The sequence below is a fragment of the Mustela putorius genome, unplaced genomic scaffold (genome assembly GCF_011764305.1).
Source record: "Mustela putorius furo isolate JIRA1106 unplaced genomic scaffold, ASM1176430v1.1 tig00000640_pilon_pilon_pilon, whole genome shotgun sequence".
Lineage (NCBI taxonomy): Eukaryota > Metazoa > Chordata > Mammalia > Carnivora > Mustelidae > Mustela > Mustela putorius.
Window position 1 is genome coordinate 9,444,104 of NW_025421432.1, and position 27,353 is coordinate 9,471,456.

Consider the following 27,353-nt stretch of genomic DNA (forward strand, 5'->3'; position numbering starts at 1 on the left):
CCGCACTGAGAGGATCCTCACTGAAAAAGCAGAAATATCTTAAACCAGAAGAGGCAGTTGCACAGAGGAAAAAGATATCCCAGAAGATACTGAAGAAACAAAAATTTGTGGCCTGCGAGTCAATTCTGCATAAAACAAATTCAAATAAAAGTAAAAACAGAGAAGAAAGGAAAAGGTAAAAGACAAGCAGAATCAGTTTATCATGACTTTGCAAAGATGGGATAGAAGTCTGAGGAGAAGAGATAAAATTGAAGCACAGCCTCAAAAACCAGGATGACCTACTTCTTTGGTAACTAAAGAAAAAGGGATCTAGCCTGGGAGGTAGGGGAGAGGTGATGAAGAAGGCGACTGGCAATGGAAATGAGTGAAAGCAGGAATAAAAACATTTTCACCACCTTCATCCAAGAAGGAGATCAAAAGAAACAAACTTGCAGTTATAAAGTGTATAAGGACAGGGGAGGTAAGGTACAACATGATGACTACAGCCAACATTGTGGCATGGTATATATAATTGAAGGTTGCTAAGAGAGTAAGCTTTAAAAGTTCTCCTCACAAGGAAAAAAACATTTTTTTCTTTTCATATATATGAAAAATATGAAAAGAATATGAAAAAAATATGAAAAGAAAAAATGTTTTTCTTTTTCATATATATATATGAAAAGAAAAAAATGTTTTATATGTATATATGTATGTGTGTATATTATATATATATAATATTATATATGGTGGATGTTAACTAAACTTATTATGGTGATCATTTTGCAATATATGAAGTCATTGTGCTATACATCTTTAAACTTAACACACTGCTGTATGGCAATTATAGTTCAATAAAATTGGAAGAAAATAATCTTGAAACCTGGCTTAATATGATGTAGTTTTCTCCAAAGTCACTTATATGTGGTTTATATTGCATCAGGTATGGTTTTAAGGAATTGTATGGTTACTATCATATTTATAGGCAATTAACGGACTCAATTCACAGTGCTCCTGAGTTTCAGTCTCAACATTTGGCTCTTATTTGTGAGTGACAATGAACGTGCATGACTTATAGTGCGTGACTAAGTAACCTTTCTGTACCTGGATGTCCTCTTCTGTATAAAGGCGTTATTAAGAGTGTCCACCTCAAAAGAATGGTTGTGAAAATTAGTAAGTGAGTGTGTATAGGTATTAAGCCTAGTATATAGTAATTGCTAGACAAGTGTTTACTACTACTCAATCTTTAACAATATTTTATTTTTAGTTAAAAAAACCTCCCTGACTAGATTTTTTAAGCATGAATTCAAAGGAAATATATTAAATGTTGGCACTATAATATTTAATTTTCCATTATTTCGCAGGATAACTGTGTTTTTTGATTACATACGAGTATAAAACTATTCTTGCACAGTATGTACTACTCATCATGTGACACAGAGTCTAAAATGATAAAACTATTGAGAAGAGAGGAAGCGTTCTGTCAAATCCTTTCTATTTTAATCGTTGCTGAAGTTTCACTTCTCGTCCTCCTTTTCATGCAAGTGTGGCTTTCCTGGCTGAAATTATAATGTTTATTTGCATAATAACAAGGATAGAAACTATCATGAATGAAAGAGTAAGAGAAAACTAGCTGTTTAACATCCTCTGAAGAGTTGGAAGCTCTAATAAACTCTTTCTCTCCTCCATGTATACTTTGAAGTAGAAAGAAAGAGATTGCTAAGATGGTAGTTGCCTAAAGCATACAGAGAAAGAAACATGGAAAAGAAAGAACATATTATTACAAATGCCAGATTTAATGACAGTGTCACAGAAACAGATATCTTTTATTTAAGGACATGCAGAGTTTAAATAAATTATTTAGATTATACTTAACAATATAGAAAGTTAGGATTAGAGTAAGAGAATTTTCCTCCCTTAAAAAAATTAGCTTTAGGGTAAACTTATAAAAATAAAATGAAGTTTTAAATTTTAGTTCATTGAAAATAATATTAAGTTTTTCTTAATTAATCTTTTAACAGATCCGGTGATAGTTTAAATAGTCAATGACAAACCTTAATAATAAAATTATTAATGGTATCACCATTGTCCCACTCCCAGGGAAAGCATACCATGGAGGCAGAGAAAGGGTGGGTTGAGACTCAGGCCTGGCATCTTAACAGTGAAGATGGATCCCACTGGTTCAAGATTTGAAATCTCTAGCTCAAGCCTTATCCTCACTTTTTCTAGCCTGTCTTTCACTCTAGCCACCTCCTATCTGCTTATTTTCTTCTTTCCTTTCCTTTTGTAGAGAAAAACCCTCTTTTCCTTCTCATCCTTTCAAAATTCTGCTAACCCTCTAAAAAGCCGTTTGTCCCATATTCTCTCACATACTGGTCACCTGATGTAGGATATGTCTGATCTGTCTGAGAGCATTCACTACTTACATTACATTGGTCTCCTATGGTTGGAGATAAACTGACTATGCCATTTTATTTGCCACTTTTGTTTATATTAATTGTTCCACAGAGAATCTTAAAATCTTAAGGAAAAAATCTTTACAACCTTCTAAGAATATGGTATATTTTCACCTAGTGGGTGTTTATTGCTTTTCTCACTCTAGCTGTCAGAAAATTCTATCTAAATCCTGTCCTGATTATATTAGTTCTGTAACATAAGATGACCAGTTTATTTTACATTACATTATTTCCCTTGAATCTATATTTCTTATTCTAAAGCATACCAGCCAGATGTCTTATTTTTATATTTACATGTATTGCCTATTCTTACTATAAATCCCTTCAATTATTTTCTATAATGGTTACAAGAACTAAATGAATCTGAAATTAGAGTTTTCTGTTTATACTCCCAACCTTAAAAATGTATTTCTCTGCTATTCATCATAAGAACCTATAAACTTATCTCTACATACAGGTCAATCATAACTAAACAACTCTCTCCATTGTTTTCGGAAACTTCTAACACTATACATTGCATTTTTTTAAAAGATTTTATTTATTTGACAGAGAGAGGCACAACGAGAGAGGGAAACACAAGCAGGGGGAGTGGGAGAGGGAGAAGCAGGCTTCCCACTGCGGGGAGCCATATGCGGGACTTGATCCCAGGACCCTGGGATCATGACCTGAGCCGAAGGCAGAGACCTAATGACTGAACCACCCAGGTGCCCCCTATACATTGTATTTCTAATGTTGAGCAAAACTCTGCTTCCCTGAAATTTCCACTCAATTGTCAAGAGGACAATTCCATCATCTTACAGTTGAAGCAAGTAAATTCAATTTCTCTTTTCCAGCATGGCCCTTCAAAATTGTCACTCCTGACCTCTTTCACTCAGTTTGGGCATCCATATCTCTGTCAATTCTGCCTATCAGACATGGTTTCCAAATTCTTTATCCTCATGATAACCATTCTGTGGATACTCAACAGTTAATGCCCTCCTTAAATGTCTTGCCCAGGACCATACTTAATATTTCAAGAGTGGTCTACCAGAGTAGAATACAGAGACAGTGAGACTTGCAGTATTTATTTTGGACATTGAAGGTTGGCTTATTTATACTAAATGTGCAATGATATTCTGAGGGGAAACTACTTTCTATTTATCTCACAGGTAGAGAGCTGGATTAGAGCATACAGTTTATTAGGATTCTGATCCCCTACCTGAAAAGACAATGCACTTACTCGGACAGAAGGCTTCCTTAGCAATGCTGAACCCTATTTGACAGGGTTGGTCATCCTCCATTTACCACATACCCTCTCCCAACTATAGTTATACTCATTCTTCGTTCTTTGTGAGTTTCCTTTGTGTCCTGGGAAGATAAACTCTGGGGACTACCTTACCCAGATGATCATGACCCTGGCCCCCAGTTAAGTTCACCTATAGGAGACACAGACAGGAAATAAGGAGGTAAGACTACGGCTCCCCACCTCTTTCAAGGTGGGCTTGGGTGTTTCATAATGCTTCGTTGGTTCCTATATCCCTCTGCAAATCATCCCTTCAGTAATGCCTTCTCTGTGAACACTTTAGAGAGTGCCACCAATTTTCTGCTGGAATCCTGTTTGGTAGACTGGATGTGTGACATAATAGAGTAGAGGTAAGTAAAAATCACAATTAAAGCACAGATACAGATAAGAATGCAATAAGCAAAGTTCTAAATACAAAGCAAGCTATAGATATATAGATATTTGAAGATAGAATTATATTTACTAAGTAAACTACAGATGGCTATCCCTTTTTCTCTTGGTGCTAATCTTTGAGCCTTTACAACATTGGCACCTCTTAGAAAACTAATGAAAGAAGACCAAAGAGATAAACTAATACTAAGTTCAGTAATCCATTTTGTATTTTGCTCCAATATTGAAATGGAATCTCTGGAATCTACCTAGGAAGATAAAGACTTAAATTCATGAAACGTAAGAGAAGACTAAGATATGAAGTATTTTTGAGGATACAAAGACCAAAGATCTATGGGGTAAATGTAAGAAAATTGGCTGATTTTTTTTTAGGGGTTAATGAATATGATGCTTTGCTCCCCTCTCACCCCCTAAATAGAGGATTTAATAAATGCCTCTATGCTTATTTATTACCATATAGTACTCCTAGCCTTGTTTTGAAGAATCCTGTGAGTCAGATCTTGTTACAACTCAAAAACAAACAAACAAACACAGAACTCTTACATGAAGGTTCTTCAGGTTCTTGAAGTCCCCATCTTTGATTTCGGTTATTTTGTTGTTTTGCAAGTCAAGCAGCGTAGTGTCAGGGGGAAGATCTTTTGGCACTTTTTCCAGACCTTGTGTGACAGTAAAAGAAATAATGCAGTCAGTAAGAGGGACGCAGGACCACAGAATCACAAAGGATGTGCTCACAAAAAAATCAATGTTGCAATGAAAGTTTTACCACTATCATATTTTTCTTCTTCTAGGAATTACATCGACTATAATTTAAAATATCTGCTTTATTCTTTCCAAAGAAGTCAAATGCTCTATGTATTTTTTAAAATTATACACTGACCACATTATTTTTCCCATGTAATTACTTTGCTGTGTAAAACTAAAATTCATATTTTGTAAGAGAGTGGCTGAAAATTCTCAGGGCACATTAAGGTGTTACCTCATTGTTCTTGTTTTAGAAAATAATTCCTTGGATCAGTGTTAAGTGCATGTGATTTCTAAATTTATGCCTTTCTACATAAATGTACCATTTAGTAGAGAAGAGCTTTAGCCAAATCACTGAAGATCCATCTGACCTAACCTACCATTGCCAGAGGGGTACATTCAAAATGCTTCTGTTTCTTCCATTGGCTTTGTTTCATATTGATGTAGGAAGTTAAGCAGAAATTTGATATTCTATTAAAATTCTATCAAATTCATGTGATCTTTTCTGTATTTGAGATTGCATAACATACATCAGAAAAGTTTTTCCACCTCTCCATCGTACTTGAAGCTGAAATTCTTTCATTCACTCAACAAAGCCAATAGAATACCTCCTAGACATCATCAGTTTATCAGGTTCTGAGAACGCAGCGTGACCAAGACAGAAATTGCCCACATCCCTGTAGAAAATACAATTAATCTACAGCTTTCAATTAAAAGGAAAACTGTAACAGGGAATGCAATTGTTATGTTGGAAAGATGTCTTTTCAATTTTGAACCTTATGTAAGTGTGTGCTGTTCAATTATCATGGTAGTCATCGTGCTGTCTTCAAGTCCTCCATGAAAATTACAGAAAGTGTATCTGAAATCACCTACCTTCTAAGTTCTCTGCAAATAACTTTTTTACTCACATGACTCTGTTGATAGTGGGGGAAAAAAAAACTAGTATCCAATTCAGAGATCAACGGTTATTATAAATTTAAATATCAAAATGCATGTGATTCTAAACATACATAAATATATTCCAAGAACTTACTACAGAAACAGTTCACAGAGAAATGACAAGAGTGAAGTGTTTTCGGTGATAAACAGCTATCTTGTAGGAGGATTTTTAACGGCATTATGCAGTAATGATCACTGCCATTTTCAGAAATGTCAGTTTGATAATTTCATGCAATTAGGAGTGGCGGTCTTCTGCCAAATCTTTGATAATTAGTGTTCTCCAACCAAGTAAAGACACATTGCCTTTCATTTGAGAAAAAAAAAAAAAGTTAACTGCCTACATTTCTTTATTACTCCATGGGCTTCTTTGTCAAAGTTTTAATTTCCACTTATGCTCACTTTTATACATTATTGAACTTAAATCCCAGTGACTCTTTTAACATTTGTTCAAGCCTAAAGCGCAGATTAATTTCAGTTGTGGAGGGAAAAAATGATATATCTGCTTGGCTAACAATTTTGGTTATGTTGTCCTTCTAGAATTTTAGGAATGTCTTGTGGTGAATTGTATACATTATTTTTTTTGGAAGACTTAGCATAAAAAAATCTTAAAGCTTGGAATCTTCACATTTTAATGCTTAGAAAGTCATTTTAATGATTAAAATCATAACCCTACTATCTTCTCTGAGTTACTAATAAATTTATATCCATCTCAGGGATTTTACATATTCATATTTTTATAAAACTTTGTATTTATTCTGACATCAGATGCAAGAACATACTGTTACATTTAAGGTCTAGCCAGGGCATTGCACTGTCGACTAGTTTTTCCAGCAACTACAGGCAGAGTAAAACAGAGACATTATCCTAGTTATGAGTTCTTAGAATGTCACAAAGGGAAGGACTATTAAGTAACAGCTAGTCTATGATTCCAAATGCTGATCAGATGGACTCTATAATGAGGTTCTTATCAGTCTATATCAAAATTAGAAAAACAAATGAGTACAATGAAGTTAGTTTTAATATAAATTACATATAGACACATACTCACATACATGGATACACACATTTCTGAAACTAGCTTCTGCTTCTGTATTAAATATATCTTCTTAAAAATCATTATAATAAGCAGATGCCAGGTTGTTGTTATTTTGTTGAATTTGGTTTTCACCTTATAAGAAATTAACTTGTTCAACATTCAAACAATCTCACTGGTCCCAGAAATTAAAGAACTTCCAAACTAGTCCAATACTCCCTTTTATGAGTAAAGAAACAGAAATCAAATGAAATTATATGACTTTGGGTTGCCTGGGTGGCTCAGTGGGTTAAATCCTCTGCCTTGGCTCAGGTCATGATCTCGGGGTCCTGGGATCAAGCCCTGCATCAGATTCTCTGCTTAGCAGGGAGCTTGTTTCCCTCTCTCTCTCTGCCTGTCTCTCTGCCTACTTGTGATCTCTCTTTCTCTCTGTCAAATAAATAAATAAAATATTAAAAGCAAAAACAAAAGCAAAAAAACTTCTATTTAAAAAAAAAGAGAGAAATTATATGACTTCACTAAGGTGTCTCATGTTTAATCTAAACCAAGAACAAGATGGTATGAGACCTCACTCTAGAACTATGCAACATACCATATGTACTTGTACACAGTTTATATTTTTTTTTAAAAGAAGTTGATCTAGACTGTTCCTTGAACATACTATGCTTATTCTTAACTATTCGTTTTTGCTTTTGTTCTTATCATTTCTGTTTCACGGAATATTCCACCCACTCATTTCCTTCAAGCTTCATTCTCACAACTCTTAAAAGTGCTCTAACAACCCCTTTACCCCCTCCTCTACAATATTCATCCTAACCACACCAGACAATGGTGACCACACAGCCCCTGCCAAACTCCTGTTTGTATATAAGCTCATGAAGTATTGTCCTGCACTTTAGTTTTCTTTCTTTTCTGTAAGTTCTGGAAGAGCTGGGACAAATGACTATATTTCATGAGAGTTGTGGTCTTACCGCTTCATATATAAAGGTATCTTTTTGATTGATTAGTTTTTTTTAAGATTTATTTATTTAACACAGAGAGAGAGAGAGAGAGAGAGATCACAAGTAGGCAGAGAAGCAGGCAGAGAGAGAGGGAGGAAGCAGGTTCCCCGCTGAGCAGAGAGCCTGATGCGGGGCTCCATCCCAGGACCCTGAGATCACGACCTGAGCTGAAGGCAGAGGCTTTAACCCACTGAGCCACCCAGGAACCCCAACTGATTGATTAGTTTTAAAATTATAGTCTGTCCTGCTGTCCCATGGTGAAAAGTTCATGGTCATGGCTTCAAGATCTTTCCTGCTATGTTTTGGTACAATCCTCTTTTCAGATCCTGCTTTCATAATGGTTCTTACTTTCCTTGGAAGTACTTGAATACAACTGGCTATAATAATAATAATTTTCCTTCTGTTTCTTGGTTGGCCAGAAATATTTTAGGAATAAATATTACCATCAAATATGTCATCTCCATTATCTGCATCTGAAAATTTCTCTCAATGTCTTCTGTGTCTTTGACATATTTGTGAGGAACTTTTGGCTACATGTGTCTGAATGATACTATCTTTCTCGTCCCACATGATAACTGATCCAATGGTACAGTTTCTCAGTATGCCATGTATTTCGCATGGGAAGAGACCAATTATAAACCTTTGGATGGAGAAACAGACCCTCATTTATGTATAAGTATTGTCAAAAATAATCAAGCAAATAATGAATATTGAATCTGGTTAAGCCTTTAGATGTAACTCCCAATTTAGAAGAAACAGTTAAAGGTACATGCTTCAGTCTGCTAAAGAAATGGATTCAACTATGCTAATTTAAAAATGGACAGAATATATAAACAGATATTTCTCCAAAGAAGACATCCAGATGACCAACAGACACATGAAAAGATTCTCAAGGCGCTTGGGTGGCAGTCTTTAAGGGTCTGCCTTCAGCTCAGGTCATGATCCCAGAGTCCTGGGATCGAGTCCCACATTGGACTCCCTGCTCAGCAAGAAGTCTGCTTCTCCCTCTCCCCCTCCCCTTGCTTGTATTCCCTTTGTCACAGTGTCTCTCTCTGTCAAATAAATAAATAAAATATTAAAGGAAAGAGAAGAAAAGAAAAGATTCTCAACATCACTCATCATCAGGTAAATGCAAATTAAAATCATGAGCTATTACCTCATCACCTAACAGAACAGCGAAAATCAACAACACAAGAAAAAACATGCATTGGTGAAGATGTGGAGAAAAAGGAACCTTCTTGCCCTGTTGGTGGGCACGCAAACTGAGGCAACTAATGTGGAAGACAGTATGGACATTCCTCAAAAAATTAAAAAATAGAACTACCTTATGATCCAAAAATCACACTACTGGGTATTTACCCAAAAAATACAAGAACACAAATTCAAAGAGATATATACACCTCCGTGTTTATAACAGCATTATTTGCAATAGCCAAGATATGGAAGCAGCACAGGTGTTCACCGATTAAGAAGATCTGATATCTATCTATATAGATAGATAAATAGATATAGATATTTTTATATCATACAGATATAGATATAATAGAATATTATTCATCCATTAAAAAGAGTGAAATCTTGCCATTTGAAATGAAATGGATGGCGATAGAGAGCGTAATGCTAAGTGAAATAAGTCAGTCAGAGAAAGACAAACACATGATTGAACTCACTGGTTGGAATTTAAGAAACAAACAAACATGTAAAGGGGAACAAAAGAAGAGAGAGACAAATAAAGACACAAACTCTTAATTACAGAAAATAAACTCGTGGTTACCAGAAGGGAAGAGGAAATGCAACAATTCAGCAGATAAACTGCAAAGAAACTGTAAGTAAAGAAATATAAGTTTTCCAAATGTATAGCTTAAAAGAGACTTAAAAACTATTTAAATGATTGCAATATGTGTACTTCATTCAGATCCTAATTCACAGGAACTGTAAAATAAACTGTTTCTAATATTTATGAGATAATTGAAAATGTGTACTCAGAATGAATATTTGATATTAAATAATTTTACATTTTAGATGTGTTCTGATAGTTATGATTGTATTAATTAAGAGCTTTCATCTCTCAGAGAAATGTATGGATATATTGTTGGATAAAATAACGTGACATCTGGAATTTGCTTCTAAATAAAATGGAAGGGGGAAGGTGGGTGGAGATACATAGAAAAATACTGGCATTAGTTGTTCCATGTTGAGAGCTGGGTGACGAGTGCACCAGAGTCTCTCATTTTGCAGGTTTGTTTGTTTGTTTGTTTCTTTTTTTAAGATTTCATTTATTTATTTGACAGACAGCGCTTGAGCAGGGGGAGTGGGAGCGGGAGAAGCAGACTCCCCGCAGAGCAGGGAGCCCCACATGGGACTCCATCCAGAGATTCCGGGATCATGACCAGAGCCGAAGGCAGAAGTTCAAACCATTGAGCCACCCAGGCACCCCTCGTTTTGCAGGTTTTGTATATTTTTAAATGTTTCTACAATTCTTAAATAAGATTGGTATTTGAATTTTCATCCTGGTTCCTCTTCTTGCTCCTTAACATCCCCAAACAAGTTGCTTCCGCTGTCTAGGCCTCCTCGGTTTTGTTGCATCTTTCACAGAATTTTCATGAGAATTCAGTAAGTTGTTCTATTGTTCTACAAAATAATCTCCTACCAGAATGCAGAGCAGGCCCTCCATTACCTCCCTGGAAGTATCATCAGTACAGAGATGAAAGGGTGCAGCTCCGATTATCTTGCTGATTATTTAGTCTATAAATCTGTGACAAAGTGGTTGTTATTTTCCTGGATAACATAATTATAATGCATATTATCCCAAAAGCTGAAATCTGCTCTGCCCACGGATCACATACAGACTTTTCATTTAAAGCTCTTATTCCTGGGTTGGCTCTTCCTACTAGACCCTTGGTGGTCTTGTTGCCTCCGTCATTGTTCCCACGAAGTTCAGGGTCTCTAAAGAGCTTGTCTACCAAGCTCTGCCTTTGGCTGGTCACCCCTCGTTTAGCAAGCATATATTCCCCGACAAATTGTTAAGCTTCCCTAAAGCTGTTCTGGTCCATTTAACTCTAGTTTAATAGTGGCAAATGGTATGCTCTTTTGGCGACTTTGTAAACTATCAGTCTTTGTTTATGCTGGGTTTTTTTTTTTTTTTTTTGGTCAGCATTATCATCTTTAGAATCAGAGGGGCTTTGAGTTCAGATCAACTCAGACACTAACCAGAGATAACTAAGAACATTTACCTTAGCATTCCCTTGACGCCATCTCTTCATGTGAAAATGCTGAGCATGAAGTAGACCAGGGTAGAAATACTAGAGCTAAAGGTGCTTTCAAGGTGATTAAAAACTTTATTTCAGTTGAAAATTGTTCATTTGAACTGAAACAAGTCCTCAAAGAGTATGAAACCATTAGTAACCATTAATACTCAAACTTAAGTATATTTTTACCTTTAGCTTTTAAATAAAAAAACTTAAATTCTGTCTGTGTATATGATCTTATTAACTATATATGATTTTAACTAAGTCACTGTTATTGAAACTAATGAATTTTATAGTCATTCCCAAATTATATGGGAAGTAAGATAAGCATTTTAAGTGAAATATTGATTAGCCAGGTAAAAGTCGCTTCAAAAAAAGATATTCTACAACAGAAAGAAAGCCATCGAGATATGATTCAATGCCTTTCTTACAATCTTTAAGTACAAAGTACAAAGTTTAAGTAACTATGAAATAAAGTTGTAAATTAATGTGCATATAATTGATTTGACCTCTTAAGTAGTTTGCAACTGTTAAATAATGACCTTCACAGGGATGTGTAATATCTGTGGACCTTCTATATATTATACAATTTATGCCTCTGTTTCTCATTATAAATGTATATGTATCCATTTTATATACATATGGAGATAATTGCATTTTCCAAAGATGGTATTAATTGTATCTCCCATCCTGGTCCCAATATTCAATACAAACTAGTCCCAACCCCACCAAAAGATGAGGTCAAATTCTCCTCTTGTGGAATTTGGGATATAATGTCTCTATGACCTAATGGAATGGGCCAGAAGAGACACACAGCATGACTTCGGAGTCTAGGTCAGAAAAGGCTGTACAGCTGCTACCCAGTTCTTCTGGGACACTTGCTCTGGGGGGCAGCCAGGGGCTAAGGGCTATGTAAAAAAGCCTGTGTAAGTTGAGACCACCCTGCTGCAGAGGCCACGTGAAACACTCCAGCTGACAGAACAGCTGAGCTCACAGGGAACAGCAGCACCAACTCCAGCTACAAGAGTGAGCTGTCTTGGGTGTGGAGCCTAGGCTAGACTCCCCATGGCCATGGCCCCAGCCAACACTTGACTGCGATGCCTGAGAGACCCCAAGCGAGAACAGCCTTTCTGAGATCTGCTCAAATTTCTTGTACTTAAATAATGAGCAAAATAAAATTATCTTTTTTTTAGTCGCCAAGTTTTGAGATAAAATGAATTCAGCAATTGTAACAGGAGCAGAGTGGTTTTCTAAATGTAATTATTTTTCAGTGAGTATCCTTTAATATAACTCTATATTTTCCATTTAAATGCATTATTTCCAAGACTAGTCTGAATTATTTATTTGTCCCCCCAAAATCTGTAAATGGAAATTTATCTTTTTAAAAATAGGATTATTTATTGAAGTAAATAAAATTTTACTCAAGATGTTACCAGAAAATCATTTCTGAAATAAAGTCTTTGAGAATTATACTTTTTTTTTTTTCAAGTTGTCCCAGTGATGAATAGCATGGTTCTGCTAGCAAATGTCAACAATCTGGTAAACATCATGTTGGACAAAGGCCAGGTTGTCCTAAGACATGATGCTTTCTTTTCCCCTCTGTTCGGTGGCAGGGGTCCAAACTCCAAGATTTATTCTTGTTGGTTTCCAATAATATTTTTTATAATGCTGTCTTCAATTTAATAATTAGGACAGTGGTGATACACTTCAGTATTTGGCACATGACATGACATGTTGGGAGCCCCGGCTCCATCAAAACCCTTTCCTCTGCTCAAGGCAGGCATGTTCCCTTATTTCCCTCTTAAAAATGGCAATTTGATTGTGGTAGCAGTTGGATCAGCTTTCAGAAATAGGAGTTTTCCCCCCTTCAGTTCAGTTCTTTTTTCAAAAAAGCCCAAGGAAGGTTGAACCTTTCTGGTTCTACGTATGGTCACCCTCAAACAAAACAAATGAATAAACAAAGAAAAGCAAAAATACTGTGTACCACAGCTCCATGACTCTTAATTCCCACTTAGCCATGTTCCCTCTTTTTCCCAGCTTGACAGCACTAGGTCCTGGATATGTTCACTTAATCATCAGACATTTCTTGATGTTGGACTATCCACCAAGCAGAAGGCATTTTATTAAGTAGAGGATATACAAGAATAAGTTCTCACTATGCTTCCCTTCTGGTAGAGAAAGTAAATATATAAATAGATAAATAAAATAGACTGAATCATGATTATATACTATATATTTGAGTAACACAGAATAATCAAGGCAAATATCGATTACAGCGAACCCACAGACGTAGACAAGCTGCAGAGATCACCTCAAAGCAATCTGCAGACTAAGTCAAGGGTTTATTGAATCCTGAGTGTCATCGTGTAGTTGCTAGAGAGCTCTAGAGGGCTTTCTCCTTTTACTAAGACTGGATTGAAAACCGGATTAGTTCTTCTTTATCCTTATTTTTAAGGGAATTATATAATCTTTTTGCTACTCTTTGAAGGAGAAAACTTCAGATTAGAAGGTCTCCTGCATTTCTTTTACCCAGGGAATTGATATTCTCACAACCTGTCCCCATCCTGTCTCCTGGAGCCAGGAGGATCATCCAGAAGAGAATGCCTCACAGCTGCAGTCTGATCAAATGCCCTGATCCCACACAGCTGCTGTTCTCTCCCTCCTGGGACTGAGAAGGAAACCAGGGATATGTCAGCTCTCAGTCAGGTCAAGAAGACAGATGCTTCCTTTGGCTTTCTCTGACTCCTCTCTTCCTCCTCCCCATCTTTAACCCCTGGTGTCAGGAACGTTGGCCATCTGGGTCACATGAGAATTCTTCCTGCTGTGTCTAATGATCTGCCACGCTCCACACTACCCAATATGCATTTAGGCAACCCACTGGGCATGCTCTGCACATAGCTCCTTCCCTCGCCACGTCTTAGGCACACCCTTTTGATGCATCTGAGACTCCTAATGAGGGTCACCCTACGTCCCTGCTGCGGCAGAGCCAGATACAAACTATAAAAGCAACTGAGCTTCCGGCATTCTCTCTGCCCCTCTACAAAATAGCCCTAATTTATTCTTCGGAGTTGATTTCACAGAGGAAGTCTAATAGTTCACATATAAAATTTGCTTCTGGAAAACCAGTTTCCCCAGATAAGAAATCTGTCCGTCCCAAGGGGTGGCTACTGAACAAAATTTTCACCAGTTGAAGCAAAATGATTAAAAAGAAGAATACAAACTCTATGCAGTGTAAAGGGTGGTGGGTTTTTCTTTTTCTTTCTTTCTTTCTTTTTTTTTTTTTTTTTTTTGTTAAGGTATTTTTAAATCAAAAATATCCTTTGCCATATGAAGTACATTTTAGGAACCAGTAGTGATTTGCACTGCTTTTACATGGCAAAATAAAATGTTACATCTTCCAACATCATCTCTGGAGAGCCAAATATGTGGGTTGTGAATCATTTATGATTATAAAATATACAAATGTTTCACTGTTGTCTATTTCACCTAACCCATTTTGTTCAAAGGAATGGTGTTTGGAGAAGGCTGAATTGCTTGATAATTGTACAATTTTCTAATACGTGTCTATTTATAGTTGGAGGGGGTGTGGTCCTATTCAAGACAGAGGGGAGAGAAGGTGCTACTTTGTATTCAACTCTATAGGCCATCCACTTCTCAGAGATTCTCAAAGAAAAATAAAAGAACATTATGAGGAATAACCTCATGTCACTAGCCAACTTTGTCTGAAACGGTAAACTAAATAGAACAGTATGGTAGACACTCTTATCAATATTTTCTATTCTTACCTAATGAAATGTTATATTCCTATTTATCCAGTGGAAGTTTCAATGTAAAGCAGGACTTGAGTTCAGAGATGTTGAACTGCAAAACCCAAGTTCTTGCAACTATTAAATCATTTTAAAAGCTATTTAAATTCTTTTGAAATTCATCAAGGGTTTCCTGGGTGGCTCAGCAGGTTAAGCATCTGAGTCTTGATTTTGGCTCAGGTCACGATCTCAAGGGTCTTGAGAATGAGCTTTGCACTGGGTTCCAAGTTTCGTATAGAGTCTACTTGAGGATTCTTGCTCTCCCTCTGCCTCTGTCTTTCCCCCTACTCTCCGTCTCCCTCAAATAAATCTTTAAAAAAAAATTTTTTTAAGATTTTATTTATTTATTTGACAGAGAGAGATCACAATTAGGCGGAGAGACAGGCAGAGAGAGAGAGAGGGAAGCAGGCTCCCTGCTGAGCAAGGAGCCTGATGCAGGGCTCTATCCCAGGACCTGGAGCTGAAGGCAGAGGCTTAACCCACTGAGCCATCCAGGCACCACTTTAAAAAAAATTTTTTTTTAAAGAAATGTATCAGTAACTATTACTTTAATTTGGAAGAACAGTCAAAAAACAATGCTTGGGCTTATTTCACCTACCAGGGTTGATCTGCCTTTTAGCAACAAGATGGAAGTCAGTACAAAATAATGCTACCTGGTAACACTTGAGCCAAAGATGAATGGTTACCTAGTAACACTTGAGCCAAAGAGTACACATCTAACTAAGGGAACTGTTTTCCTTCAAAACAGTACACAAAACATCATTCACACACAAGATCAATATTAAGACACTTCAAAAATATTTGGCAAGAATGACTTACATTGTAGGCTTATTATTTTAAGGTAACCCATAGATTGTTGAATTTCTTAATCTTACATTTATTTGTTTTATAATTTCTACATTTAAGAGGAAATTGCTTTATGTCTCAAGAGGATAGATTAAAAAAGAGAGAGAGAGAGAGAGAGAAAACAGGGATCTCATTTAGTTATGGCTCAAACGGCAACCTAAATTACAACAAATTTAGCCAAACAACTTGGCCAGTATCTATGCAGTATTTATTACTTTCTTTGACAGGTGAAAATATGTTTATTTTCTCAATCCCCCATGCTAGAGAAAAACATGCATAAAGCTACTCTGATAAATTGGAATGAGGAGAACTAAAACAGTCCATGTATCTTCTTGAACACCTCAAATTTTCCTATGGGTTAATTATTCAATTCCAATTACACAGTTTTTACTTCTTAGCTTTGATGTAGAACTGCTTAAAAATTTGATGTTGTTTAACTTTGCCAAAAATACTTCTTAGCAGCAAAAATAGTCAAACATTTTAGTAAGAATTGTTTGCTTTTATTAAATATTGTTTAGTTATAAGATGGCAATGGACTACTGTCCTTCAACTCTGTAGCTCCCCTCTGCTCATTAAAAGCTCTGGCAAGGATGATCCTTAATAAAACATTAGCCCTTGATAAGGTTAAGCATTCACTTTTCTCATTCCAAAGTGCATAACATTTTCTTTTCTATTAAAATAACTCAAGTTTCATGTTCAGATCACTAAATAACTAAAAACAAAAACAAAAAAATAAACTACATGTCTTTACGATGAATAAGATTGGCTATTTCTCCTTCCTTGTTATTTTCTACATATCTTCCACCTTTTACTCCATACAGTCACCACATATAAAATATATGTTGAGAGTCCACTGTGAGCCAGGCACCAGACACAAATAATAGAATATCTAAGGTTGGCTGTGATCTTTCTTCAGATGAAGATGTCAAGGCTCCGAAGAATGCCAAGAACATAAACTGAGAAGTTTGATGGTAGTGGAGAGTGTCAATAGAGTGTTTTCTTCAAAGACAAACATTATTCTTCCTTTTCAAGATATATTTTCTGTTTTAGAAATATCTGATCAAAACTTTCCATAATATATTTAAATACGAATTTAATAAAAACTACAAGTAACTTAGATGAGACTACTACTCATGGAAACTTAGTTCCCTTCATGCGGTAGGATTTCCCAAAAGAAATCATTAGTATAATCTTTGCTATGTCCTTGGTATATAGGGTCAGTCAGCCTTTTCAAGGAATGCTATGCACTCTGGGCTCTTAGATAAAAGGTAACATGTAGAAAACGTCCTCATCCAAAAACAAACACATAAATGAAATAAAATAATAACAAGGACATCAAGGAAACCAAGTCATGAGACACCCAAGTCAATGAACTTGACATTTCTGGAGACTGGATTTTTCTGTTTAGTTTTGAGCAATAGGCTTAGGCCTTTTTTTATGAGAGTCAACTGGAAAACTATCTCATAGGCTTTTATCAGACTCAAGTTTTATAATTTATTATATGAGCAAACTATATTTATGGAAAATAAAACCAATGAAGTGACTGGACAACTCTTTCCTCCTTAAAAATATCAGCTGGTCATTGTTGGCAATATATGTGGTGGAAATAATCATGGATCCCTTTAACCTTGTTTCCAGAGGCAAAATGAGATTTCATTGGATTCACATTTTCTTAGGAACTTGGCCATTTCAATAATTTTTTTTAAGTTTACCCCCAGTCTATCCATCATATGGTGATTCCAATGTGCAGATATTTTCAACTGCATGATTCTCCTGCCTATACTAGAAATGCAGGTAATATCCAGATGCTTACAACAGTTTCTGTAGAACTTGAGAGTGATCTAATCCCCCTTGTAGAAAATATACAATTCAAAAGAGAAATAATCACCACCAATATATCAGACTGACAAGGACCATATTTGTCCTCCTCACTCCTTCCTTGCCAGGGCCTACAAGAGATCTGACCCATTGTGGGATCTCAATATATTTGTTGAATGAATGAATGAATCTTGTGAAATTATCGTGTAGCCTTTTCAAAGCCTTTCTACACACTTTCCCCCACCCGGTGTTAAATGGCTTTATAATATGTCTGCATTTAAAAAGCTGTCCTGAATGTTTGATTTTGAGTTGTTACTATCTAACATGATTTATGTTTTCCTGGGTTTTAGCATGTAGTTTATTCCAACTGTAGAGGCTAGTGGCAAATTTTCCTGTAAAATACTGCTAGAGAGACCATGTTCTGAATAGATACAGGGTTCCCAAAAGAAGTACCCTACTAAAATAAAAAAAAAAAAAAGAAGAAGAAGTACCCGGCTACACTATGGAGTTTCTTCTATTAGGAATTACACCATGACAAGAGTCATTCTGTGAGGATTTTTGGTTCTTTTGTTTTTCCCTTATAAGAAAATGAACTAAAATGAGAGAGAGAGAGAGAGATGCAAATCAACTGTCACATCAACTATATTCATTCCCTTTGGCCCATCTGCTGGGGCCTCAAACTTTCTGGAGATTTATCTTTTGAGTGTATTGCTCTTGGAATTCCCAGACCAGATTTTTCTTCAAACGTGATAAATCAAGCTGTATACTGTGTTAGACTAAAGATAAATGTCCTGTGATTATATTGAATATTTACACCATATCTTAGTTGTAAAGATTGCTTTGAAACTTTCTAAAGAATATAAACAGCGAGATTACAAAATGCCAAAGGTAAAGGCAAAACCAAGACCCAGAGATTAGGGGAGTATTTTGGTACTTGAAAGATAATGTTTTGTTCTAAAACTTTACTTGTTTTGCTTCTGATAACTCTGCATACTTTACAATTTAGTAATGTTCGAACTCTGTTATCTGGGCTAAGCCAAGAGTAGAGACATCACCCAGGTTTTAACATCTAACATTTCTTGAAAGCAAATCACGGAATTAAAATAAACCATCCCTTTTGAATCGTGGAACAGGAGACATTATTTGGCTCAAAATTTCATTTTACATAAATGGGACTATGAAGTTCAGAAAGATTTTTTTTTTTTTAACTGATTTGCAAAGGTGATGGAGTCCCAATTTAAAAAAGAAAGAAAAAGATCTCCTAACTTCAAAGCTCCTTCTTTCTATGCTAGCCAGCTTCCTGCACTTCTCCATAGGTGGCGCTGTCTCTCACATTTGGAACTGCAGAGATGAAAAGGGAAAATGCTAACCTCACCAGGAAGCCATTCCTGTGAGTGAAGCAAGACAGGTAGAGAGAGCCCGCACCTACTCACCCAGATCAGAACACTGGACAACTCGCAGGTGACACTGACAGCGGAAGGGACACATAGGTCCTAGAGGCTCTAGGGCAGACTCCACACCGGGGTCCTCTTCTGGGCCTATCCCAGAAGCCTCATCTTCTAGCATAAAGTCAAACAAGCCTCTCTGTTGGAACGGCCCAGCCCAGGAAACTTGTGCAAGCAGGAGGAAGATGATGGTGGCCTTCATGATTTATCTCATGTATTTTCACAGCCAAGGAACCTAGGAAACAAACGAAAGGTTTAGAAGAGTTGCAAAACCTGGGTACTGCGTTATCTTCTGAAATGCCCCACAGTAGAGTGAGTGTAAATTATATATATATACTTTGTTGTGTGTGTGTGTGTGTGTGTGTGTGTGTGTATATATATATATATATATATATAACAAAACAACAAAAACAACAACAAAAAAACCTTTCATTTCTTGTTAGGAAGCAGAACACTGAAATGTCTTTGAAAGGTACGTAAAGGATTACGTACAGCTCTTTACTTAGGAAAAGAAATTTGAATGTAATTTGAATCTGCCTGCTTGAATTTGGGGTCTGGATTGAGACAGTATATTATATATTCACATCATTTGCAAACTTGTTAGGATGATAAGCCCTATTGGAATTCTCAGGGCTCACTCAACACAAGTCAGGCCACAGTCAAATAAAATCTGGTCTATAAACATGAAAGATCTTCAATTCCTGTGTCAGAAATCTCTCTGGAAACCAATCTCATCTCCCCATCCCACTGTATTTATCTTGGTCCAGAACTTTCTCATCACTCCCCAAACTATCACAAGAGCTTCCAAATGGTCTCAGCCTTGAATATTTGTTCTACTCCAGGTCTTCCTCCACTCTGCTGCTCAAATCATGTTCTGAGAATTAGATTTCATTGCCTTCCTCTTCTACGGAAAACTCCTTGTTGACTTCTCAAGACTTGCCAATAAGGTCCACATCCCCTCTGTGGCCTGTGAGACCATTCGTTATTTGGTACCAACCAATGTTTCGAGCCCAGTTTCTCTGCATCTCCTCTCTCTCCTCCAGTCCCCACCTCAACCCTGCCACTCAAAGCTAAGTGCCATTTAAAATACCTACCTTGCAAGATGGCTGTAAAGACTGAAAATGATAATGGACTTCCCTTGTGGATACCCTGGCTCATCCAGGCAGGACACGGCTTCTTCCCTCTTCTGTGCCCCAAAGCACGTTGCTCTTACCTCTTTTAAAGAACTTATCACATTATACTGTAATTTGTTTTGCATGCTCGGTCTGTCCCCCCAACTAGAAGATGTACTCCTTCAGGGCGTGTCTTATTATTCTTTGTTCTGTACCCAGGCCTTGCACAACATTTTGCCCATAAATGACTCAATTGACCATCAATTTATTAACAATACAAGTTATTCAGTTTGTTCCAGGCAACCAGTGGGTCTGATTTCTTAAAACACAAACTTATCTTTTTTCAATATCAAGTCAATAGCCTGAGAAAGGTAACAAATGGAAAACCTTAATTTGGTGGAAGCACAATTCATTTTTTAAAATAAATCTATGGGCCAGTTTCTCAAACTGATCATTTTTTATTAAAGCAGCAAACATATATGGGAAATCCTGATTTTTATAGGACTTACATGTTATCTGGTTTTACCTAGAGGGCAATTTTGTAAACAAACATTAAGTACAGTTTTGACAAGTCCATATCGTATTCATTCGATAAGCATTTACATACGTACATCTGTCTTTGAGTTGGTGTTCAGCTGGCTGAAGGGAACTACATAGATCTGAATAACAAAGAGTAGTTGATCATGTAGAGAACACGCAGTTTGTTTCTTACTTTTTATGTTTTAAAACCCTATGGAAACTGTTCTAAGGATTCCCAAAACACACAGCAGATGTTACCTTTAGTTCTCCCACATCTACTTTGAAGTGTACGCTTATAAGCATCATATTAAAGCTGCCCATCATAACCAGACTTAAAAAAATGATTTTTAGTCATCAGCCAACTGTAACACATGCAACAAAACCAACAAAACAAAAAAACAAAGACAAAAAACACACCACTTTGGATGCCCTGACCTCAATGTATCTATCTACGTAACTTCTGGAAATTCCTAGCTAGATGCACTAGAGAAGGGAAAAAAAATGTTTTTGAATTTCTTGCGCTTTTGTTCTTCAGCTTATATTTATTAGTGAGATATGTGTAAGGCAGTAAATACGCAGTACAGGCATGTGGCTTCTCATTTTAAAAATACCACAAAGATTATTATTCACACTGCCCCTTTAAATTCAGTATCAGGTTTTCTCTGGGAGCATGTTCCCACTCAGTTACTGCAGAGCCTTTTAACGGAGACCCTATTGTTTTGGCAGTGTTCCCTTGGACTCGATCTAAGGGAGTGGTTTCTGTCTGTTTCACATTAAAATGTAATGTTTACCATTTACCATGGTTTGCTAGGCTTGCATACTTAATATAATTTTAGAAGGAAAATGAAGCAAAGTAATTGCAGATTTAATAAATTGCAATGAGAATTAATGCAGATGTCGTTTTTTGATCTTTTCTCCAGAATAGAAAATGCCTGGTTGTTTCACCAACCCCAAAAAGGAAATCTTGAATGCTAGCTCAGAGGAATATTATCATTTATATGTGTTTACTCTTCTTAAAGTTGTGCAAATTCTCTGCACAATATTTTTCTTGATTTAAAGCTGAACACAAGCAGGGAGTTTATGGCTTCCATTACTTATTTTATATCACTCGGATGCATGCGTGTGTGTGTCTGTGCGTGCGTGCGTGCGTGCGTGTGTGTGTGTGTGTGTGTGCATTTTAACCCTGAATGTCCTGGAGAAGAATAATACGTCCAGAAACTTTATACAGATTCCCCCAAGAGATGATTTTTTAAATTAGTGTCATCATACTTGAAGACCGAGCATGTTAAAACAATTAATGGGGACTGTTGATATTAATAATTTCTTAATCACTTCCTTCCTTCCTTAGTATATAAGAAAAATAAACAAAAAAGTGCTGATGCCCTTGCAGAAACCAAGGAGATTATGAGACAATATACTGTCCAAATTTCACTGAGACTGTTTTAAGCGTTCTCAAAAAATAGGACTCCTTCCTAGATGCTAATTGCTAACTAAGTATAATGTCACTAGTCCACTAAAGCTAGTCCCCACAGTTTAGAAGTGTTTCAACAAAAATAATAATTTCTGGCTCCTTAAACTGCTTCAGCTCATTAAATTAACTATATCATTTAGTTCAGCATTTGTAGGGTATCATTTATGTCTTTGGTATGACTTTCAAAATCAAATTTAACCCTTAAGAGATAAATAAAACTATAACTACAGAGCAGAAAAATTCCCCAGCACTAGGTGCATGAAAAACCTCAATAATAATGGAAAAAAATTAAAAACAGACAATAAAAATGGCATTTATCTATAAGGACTGCTATAGGAAGCATTTGGTTCTTTTTCTGGTCAAAATAGCAATAGGAAAAGAAAAAGCCACAGGAATTTATGTCACTGGGACCCCACTTAGCCAGTGGTCATTGTGTTACCCTGTTTGGAAATTAGCAAAAAAAATAACCTACACCCTCCTTTTCAAGTGATGTACCTTACAATAAAATTTCATTTGCATTGAAAATACTAGCTGGGTTTTTTTCTTTCTCTGTAAGGAATTATGTAGCTAACTCTGAGATTATCTTCAAAAAGCAGCATAAGTATTTTCAACGTTTCTTTTCACCTCTCTGGTGATAATTTCTATTCTTTTCTAGGTTGTAGAAATATACATTTATTTGACTTCTGCAGCTAAGCACCAGAGTTCACATCTCTTGAGTTTTTAAAAGTTCTGAAAATATCAAGAATTCAGGAGGGAATTAAATCCCTTAAAAAAATACACATATATATATATATATATATATATATATATATATTACAAATAGTATGCTGATCTAAAATATTAATACTTTCTAAAGAGGTAAAACATTTCATTAGTACAAATACAAAATATATCAATATAGACAGTCATGGTGTTAGGTTATATATATATTTTTAATAAATATCCTTGCAAGAACAGAAAGAACTAAAACAATGCATTCAACCATTTTACCAAATATTCCACTTTTGTCTTCAAGTAATACTTGTTTAAAACACTGCATAAAGATTACCAAAAGTTTAGCATGATTTTTTTTTTCTTCCTTTTCTTTCTCTCCCCAAATAATTCCTTCTGCTCTCAACTTGATCAAAGTTTTATTAGTCTGCAGCAGAGTTCAGGACAATTATTGAAAACCATACCTTTTAATCCGGGGATTTGCCACAGGAGCCCTCAAAGCTGAGATGTAATTACACTAAATATTCAGCCCAAGCAAAAGAGTTTGCAGGTGTGGAAAGGAGGAGGGGGTAGGTGCTGCTCTGTGACTGTCACTAGGTTGCAAACCTCCTGCTTCTACTCCATAGCACAGTTAAAAAATAAGGTTTCCCTCAATGAACACAATCCGGCTGACACCCACATTAGATCATATGGTAATGATATGTGTCTTGTATGGCTGCCAGAAAGTTTATCGGCCTTTTTTCTCAACGTTTGCTTTATTCCTTTGGCATCTGCTTAAGATTCTAAACTGCTTTTGTGGTATAGAGGGGCAACTTGATTTGAAATTTGTTTTATTGTGTCGATTCATTTCCTGAAAACATTCTAACTAAAGGGTTTGCTTCCCCACCCCCAGTCTTACTCCACTATCCACCCTTTCTAGTCTTGTTTATAAGTAACATTTAGACTTCCGAAATGACAGTTTTTCTGGCTTTCGTGATGTGTAAATCTGGCAAATGGAACGAAATTAATCTTGTGGTTATTTTGAATGTGGTCTGCAGAAATACATGAGTACTTTTATATGAAAATACTCTTTCAGATTCTTACTTGCCCTGGGCTGTTTGTGCAAATTCAAGTACTCTGCCGTGGAGTTTTTCTACGTATTTCGAACGTATTTCTAAAGCGTCCTGGAAGAAAGTCATGGTTTTATATGAGAAGAATGTCACTTTTGCTGCTATTATTATTAATTATTATTATTATTTCATTACTCGTAGTTTACAATCTTTCTTGTCATTTACTAACCGTTGGGTTTCTTCTTATTTTTCTAAATAAAACACATAGATACTAGAAATTGGTCATTTTTAAATTTAGCCTGCATATGAAAATTTTGATTTTCATGGACTCTGCTTTTATATAATCCAGAACTTTGAAAAGGCAGCAGAGTCTAGGGCTCTTTTCAAATTTCAGTAAACAGAAAAAAGAAAGTGTAAACACAAGGAATGCTATTTATTTAGCCACTGCAAAGCTTTTTTGAGTTTTTGTAATTCCCTGGCGGGATGCTGTTTAATTCTCCCCCTGTGTGTCTCTGTGTTTTGACTTGTATCTTTATGCCCTGGCCCTTAGGCTGTTGTTACCAGGTGGAGACTTGAAATCGACATCTGTGAAACAGGAGAGGATAGCCTTCCCATCATCCACCTCCCCTTTCCCTCCTCTAGCCATCCACGTACATAATTCTACAGAGAATACTTTTGCCTTGGTGAAACTTGAAGGAATTAAATTCTTGAGTGGGTATCTGCAGGAGGGGAGGGGGTGATATTTTACGTTATTTTCCAAGACCCGCCTCCCTAATTTTGCAATGTCTTACCCCACATCTCCTCTTTGACATTGGAATAACCACATGCCCAGTTATTCCGATCTTTTAGAAAAAAAAGCCAAGTATTATTTTCCCTGGACTTTGGTGCAAAATCCATGATCCCCTTATGCGGACTTAATTATGTTTTCCTCTTGAATTCCTCTTGCATCCATTTTTTTCATATGACATGCAATCCCTTCTTCTTCATGTAATAGCTGTTGACAGACATGTGTCACCCCAAGGAAGGAAGGGCACCATTTTCATTTGTAGAGTCCCTGCACCAGCACAGTCATGGTATATAATAAATTCTTAAGAAACCCTTGGTGAATGACCGCATAAAGACAGTCAGAACATTGGCTCTAGATCCCACCATAATTATTGTTTTGCCCAGTCCTCGGTTTGCTCCTTATCAAAACCCAACCCTACCGTAGTGTATATGTTGAGTAATGGCAATAATTGTCATGGAAGAGAGAGAAAGGGGTGGGGGGATAAGGGTATGAAGGAGAAAGTGGAAGAAGAAGTAGGAAAGGAAGAGGAAAAGAAGACACGTTAACTTGATACATAGATCATCTTACTTTCATAAAGCAGAGGCATTTTGGTTGCCATTTACATCTGGGTTTTCTTCCTCTGATAGTAAGACAACATACTAAATCTCTCTGAGTCTCAGTTCCAATATCTGGATAATGGGTAAAAATTATGACCTACCTTAAAATATTGGAGAGAAGATGAAATGAAGCAGTATATAAAGCACAGAATTCAGAGCATGGCCCAATAAATTAAGCTCTCCATAAATGTTAGCTTTTATTGTTTTCTGATGTATGTCACAGCAATCCTTTGAGAACAGCAAGGGAATTCATTTTTACTATTTCCATTTTACAGATGAGTAAATGCAAGTCCAATGATCTGCCCAAGTTCACGGAGCTGGTAAGAAGCATAACAGAAACTAACACCCAATCTTGCAACTATTCTAGTCTTCTGTTATTGTACTAGATTTTAAGAAAGACCAAGCTCTTAGTAAAGAAAATTAACTAGCAAAATTCTCGGATAACATGTCTTTGCAGACTAGTTTAAAAACTGTGACCAAGTTACAATTCTTTTTATATGTAACATTTGTGCAAGAACATACATTTCCATTTTGTTCTAATTTAAGAAGAAGCTTGCTTCCAAAATCCCAAGGATTTTACCAAACCTCATCTTATTTAAAATCCCTTTAACCGGATGTTAAGTTGTATACATTGTCACACCCACTTTTTAGGTAGAAGACACTAAGACACAACCAAGTCTTATGCAGCTAAATCACACAGATGCCATGGGGCTATCAACAGAACTCAGGTCTCTTGTAATTCTAGTGTGAAATGGAATACTTTTGAGGCTAGAAGCAGTGGTTGTGCAGAGGCTGCTGAAATTTATCCTGGCTTGGAATGTTTGGGGGTAAGGTTCACCCAAACCTTGGCTGCCTTATAGATATTTGAAATATTCAAATTCAGAGCACATACCACATCTTCTGTTAAAACCACTTAAACTATGATTTCTACTGACAACCCACTAGTTAGCAGGGTAACTATATTCTCCATGTTGTCAAAGTTCATTTCAAGGCTAGTCACTCTTTCTCCCCAACATCAAATACAAGTGATTTAAATTGTACCTGTATATTAAAGATGTGAAGAATGCCAGAGTTTAGAAAGGTCTCCTTCAGACACCCTTTTATTTTCTAAGAGGTCTGGAAGCAAGTGATTATCTTCACAAACCTGATGTGACTGGTTTATTCTTAGACTGACTCTTCAAAGTCAGGTCAGGGACTGGAATGGGTTGTCTGGCTCTTTATTTTGCTACCCTGGACAGATTTTCTCTTTTAGCTGAGAAAGAAGGTTCAGGTGCAATTCAAGGCAGCCTGGAACACAGGGGGGCTCGAAACACAATCTGGTAGTAGAAAACTATTCCGTTAGCATCTTTCTTTCCCACAAGCCTCCTCTTCCCTGACCCATCATCACTTTGTCCCATTTACATGCACTTGTATAAATAACTTAACCTCTCTGTCCCTCCAGTTTTAAATCTATAAAATGTGCGTAAGCATAGAATCACATACTTCATAGATTTGTGGAGAGGTTTCAAATAGGTTAAAACATTACAGCATTTGGAATCGTGACTGACACCTATCACGTAGCACGTGAGTGTTGCTTGTTGCTCCTGTTGCTGTCACACCTGGGGTGGTGGTGGTGCAGAACTTTCCTCAGAAACTCCAGTCTGGTGACCAGAGCGCACCCTTTCCCCAGCCCGAGATGCCAGAACTCAGCTAAGCCATGACAGAGTCAGAAAAGCAAGGACGTTGCAGTTAGGTAAGTTTGGGTTTAAACCTTCCCTTTGTCCTCGTTAAATTACTCTCTGCCTTTCCTTACGCATAACATTTCACTGGGTTCCAAGTCCTGCTCCAACGCATTCGTGGACTTCGAAAGGAGCCAGAGACTCCAGGTGAAGGACCTCTACTCTGGGAATAGAGACGAGGACAGGCTAAGCTCTGAACTAAGGCAGGACGAAGGTGCCTCTCTTTCACCACAGGGAGGTACTCAGTTCCTTCATTCTCTGCCTCTCCTCTTGAATGCTCAGGAGTATCTCTTTTATCAGTGACACTTGAGAGATTTTTATTCTTTTCCTGAGTTATCAGTTTGTGCGGGGACAACAAGGCAACATTTATTGAATATCTAGTAGTGTGGGCAAAGAACATAACTATTAA

General features: G+C 36.6%; 1 protein-coding gene across 2 annotated transcripts in view; it reads right to left on the minus strand.

The window, feature by feature from the left end:
- DCN (decorin) overlaps positions 1-23,465 on the minus strand; it is a 42,068-nt gene extending 18,603 nt beyond the window's left edge. The window contains exons 1-3 of one of the 2 annotated variants that reach the window (XM_004748553.3): positions 23,259-23,465; positions 18,970-19,216; positions 4,648-4,760 (exon numbers count right to left, since the gene is read on the minus strand). In XM_004748553.3, coding sequence (XP_004748610.1) covers positions 4,648-4,760; positions 18,970-19,183 — 327 coding nt within the window. In that variant the 5' untranslated portion in view covers positions 19,184-19,216; positions 23,259-23,465. Of the gene's footprint in view, positions 1-4,647; positions 4,761-18,969; positions 19,217-20,075; positions 20,233-23,258 lie in introns of those variants that run through there. The other variant, XM_004748554.3, reaches the window with a different exon arrangement.
- Positions 23,466-27,353: the final 3,888 nt, after the last annotated feature.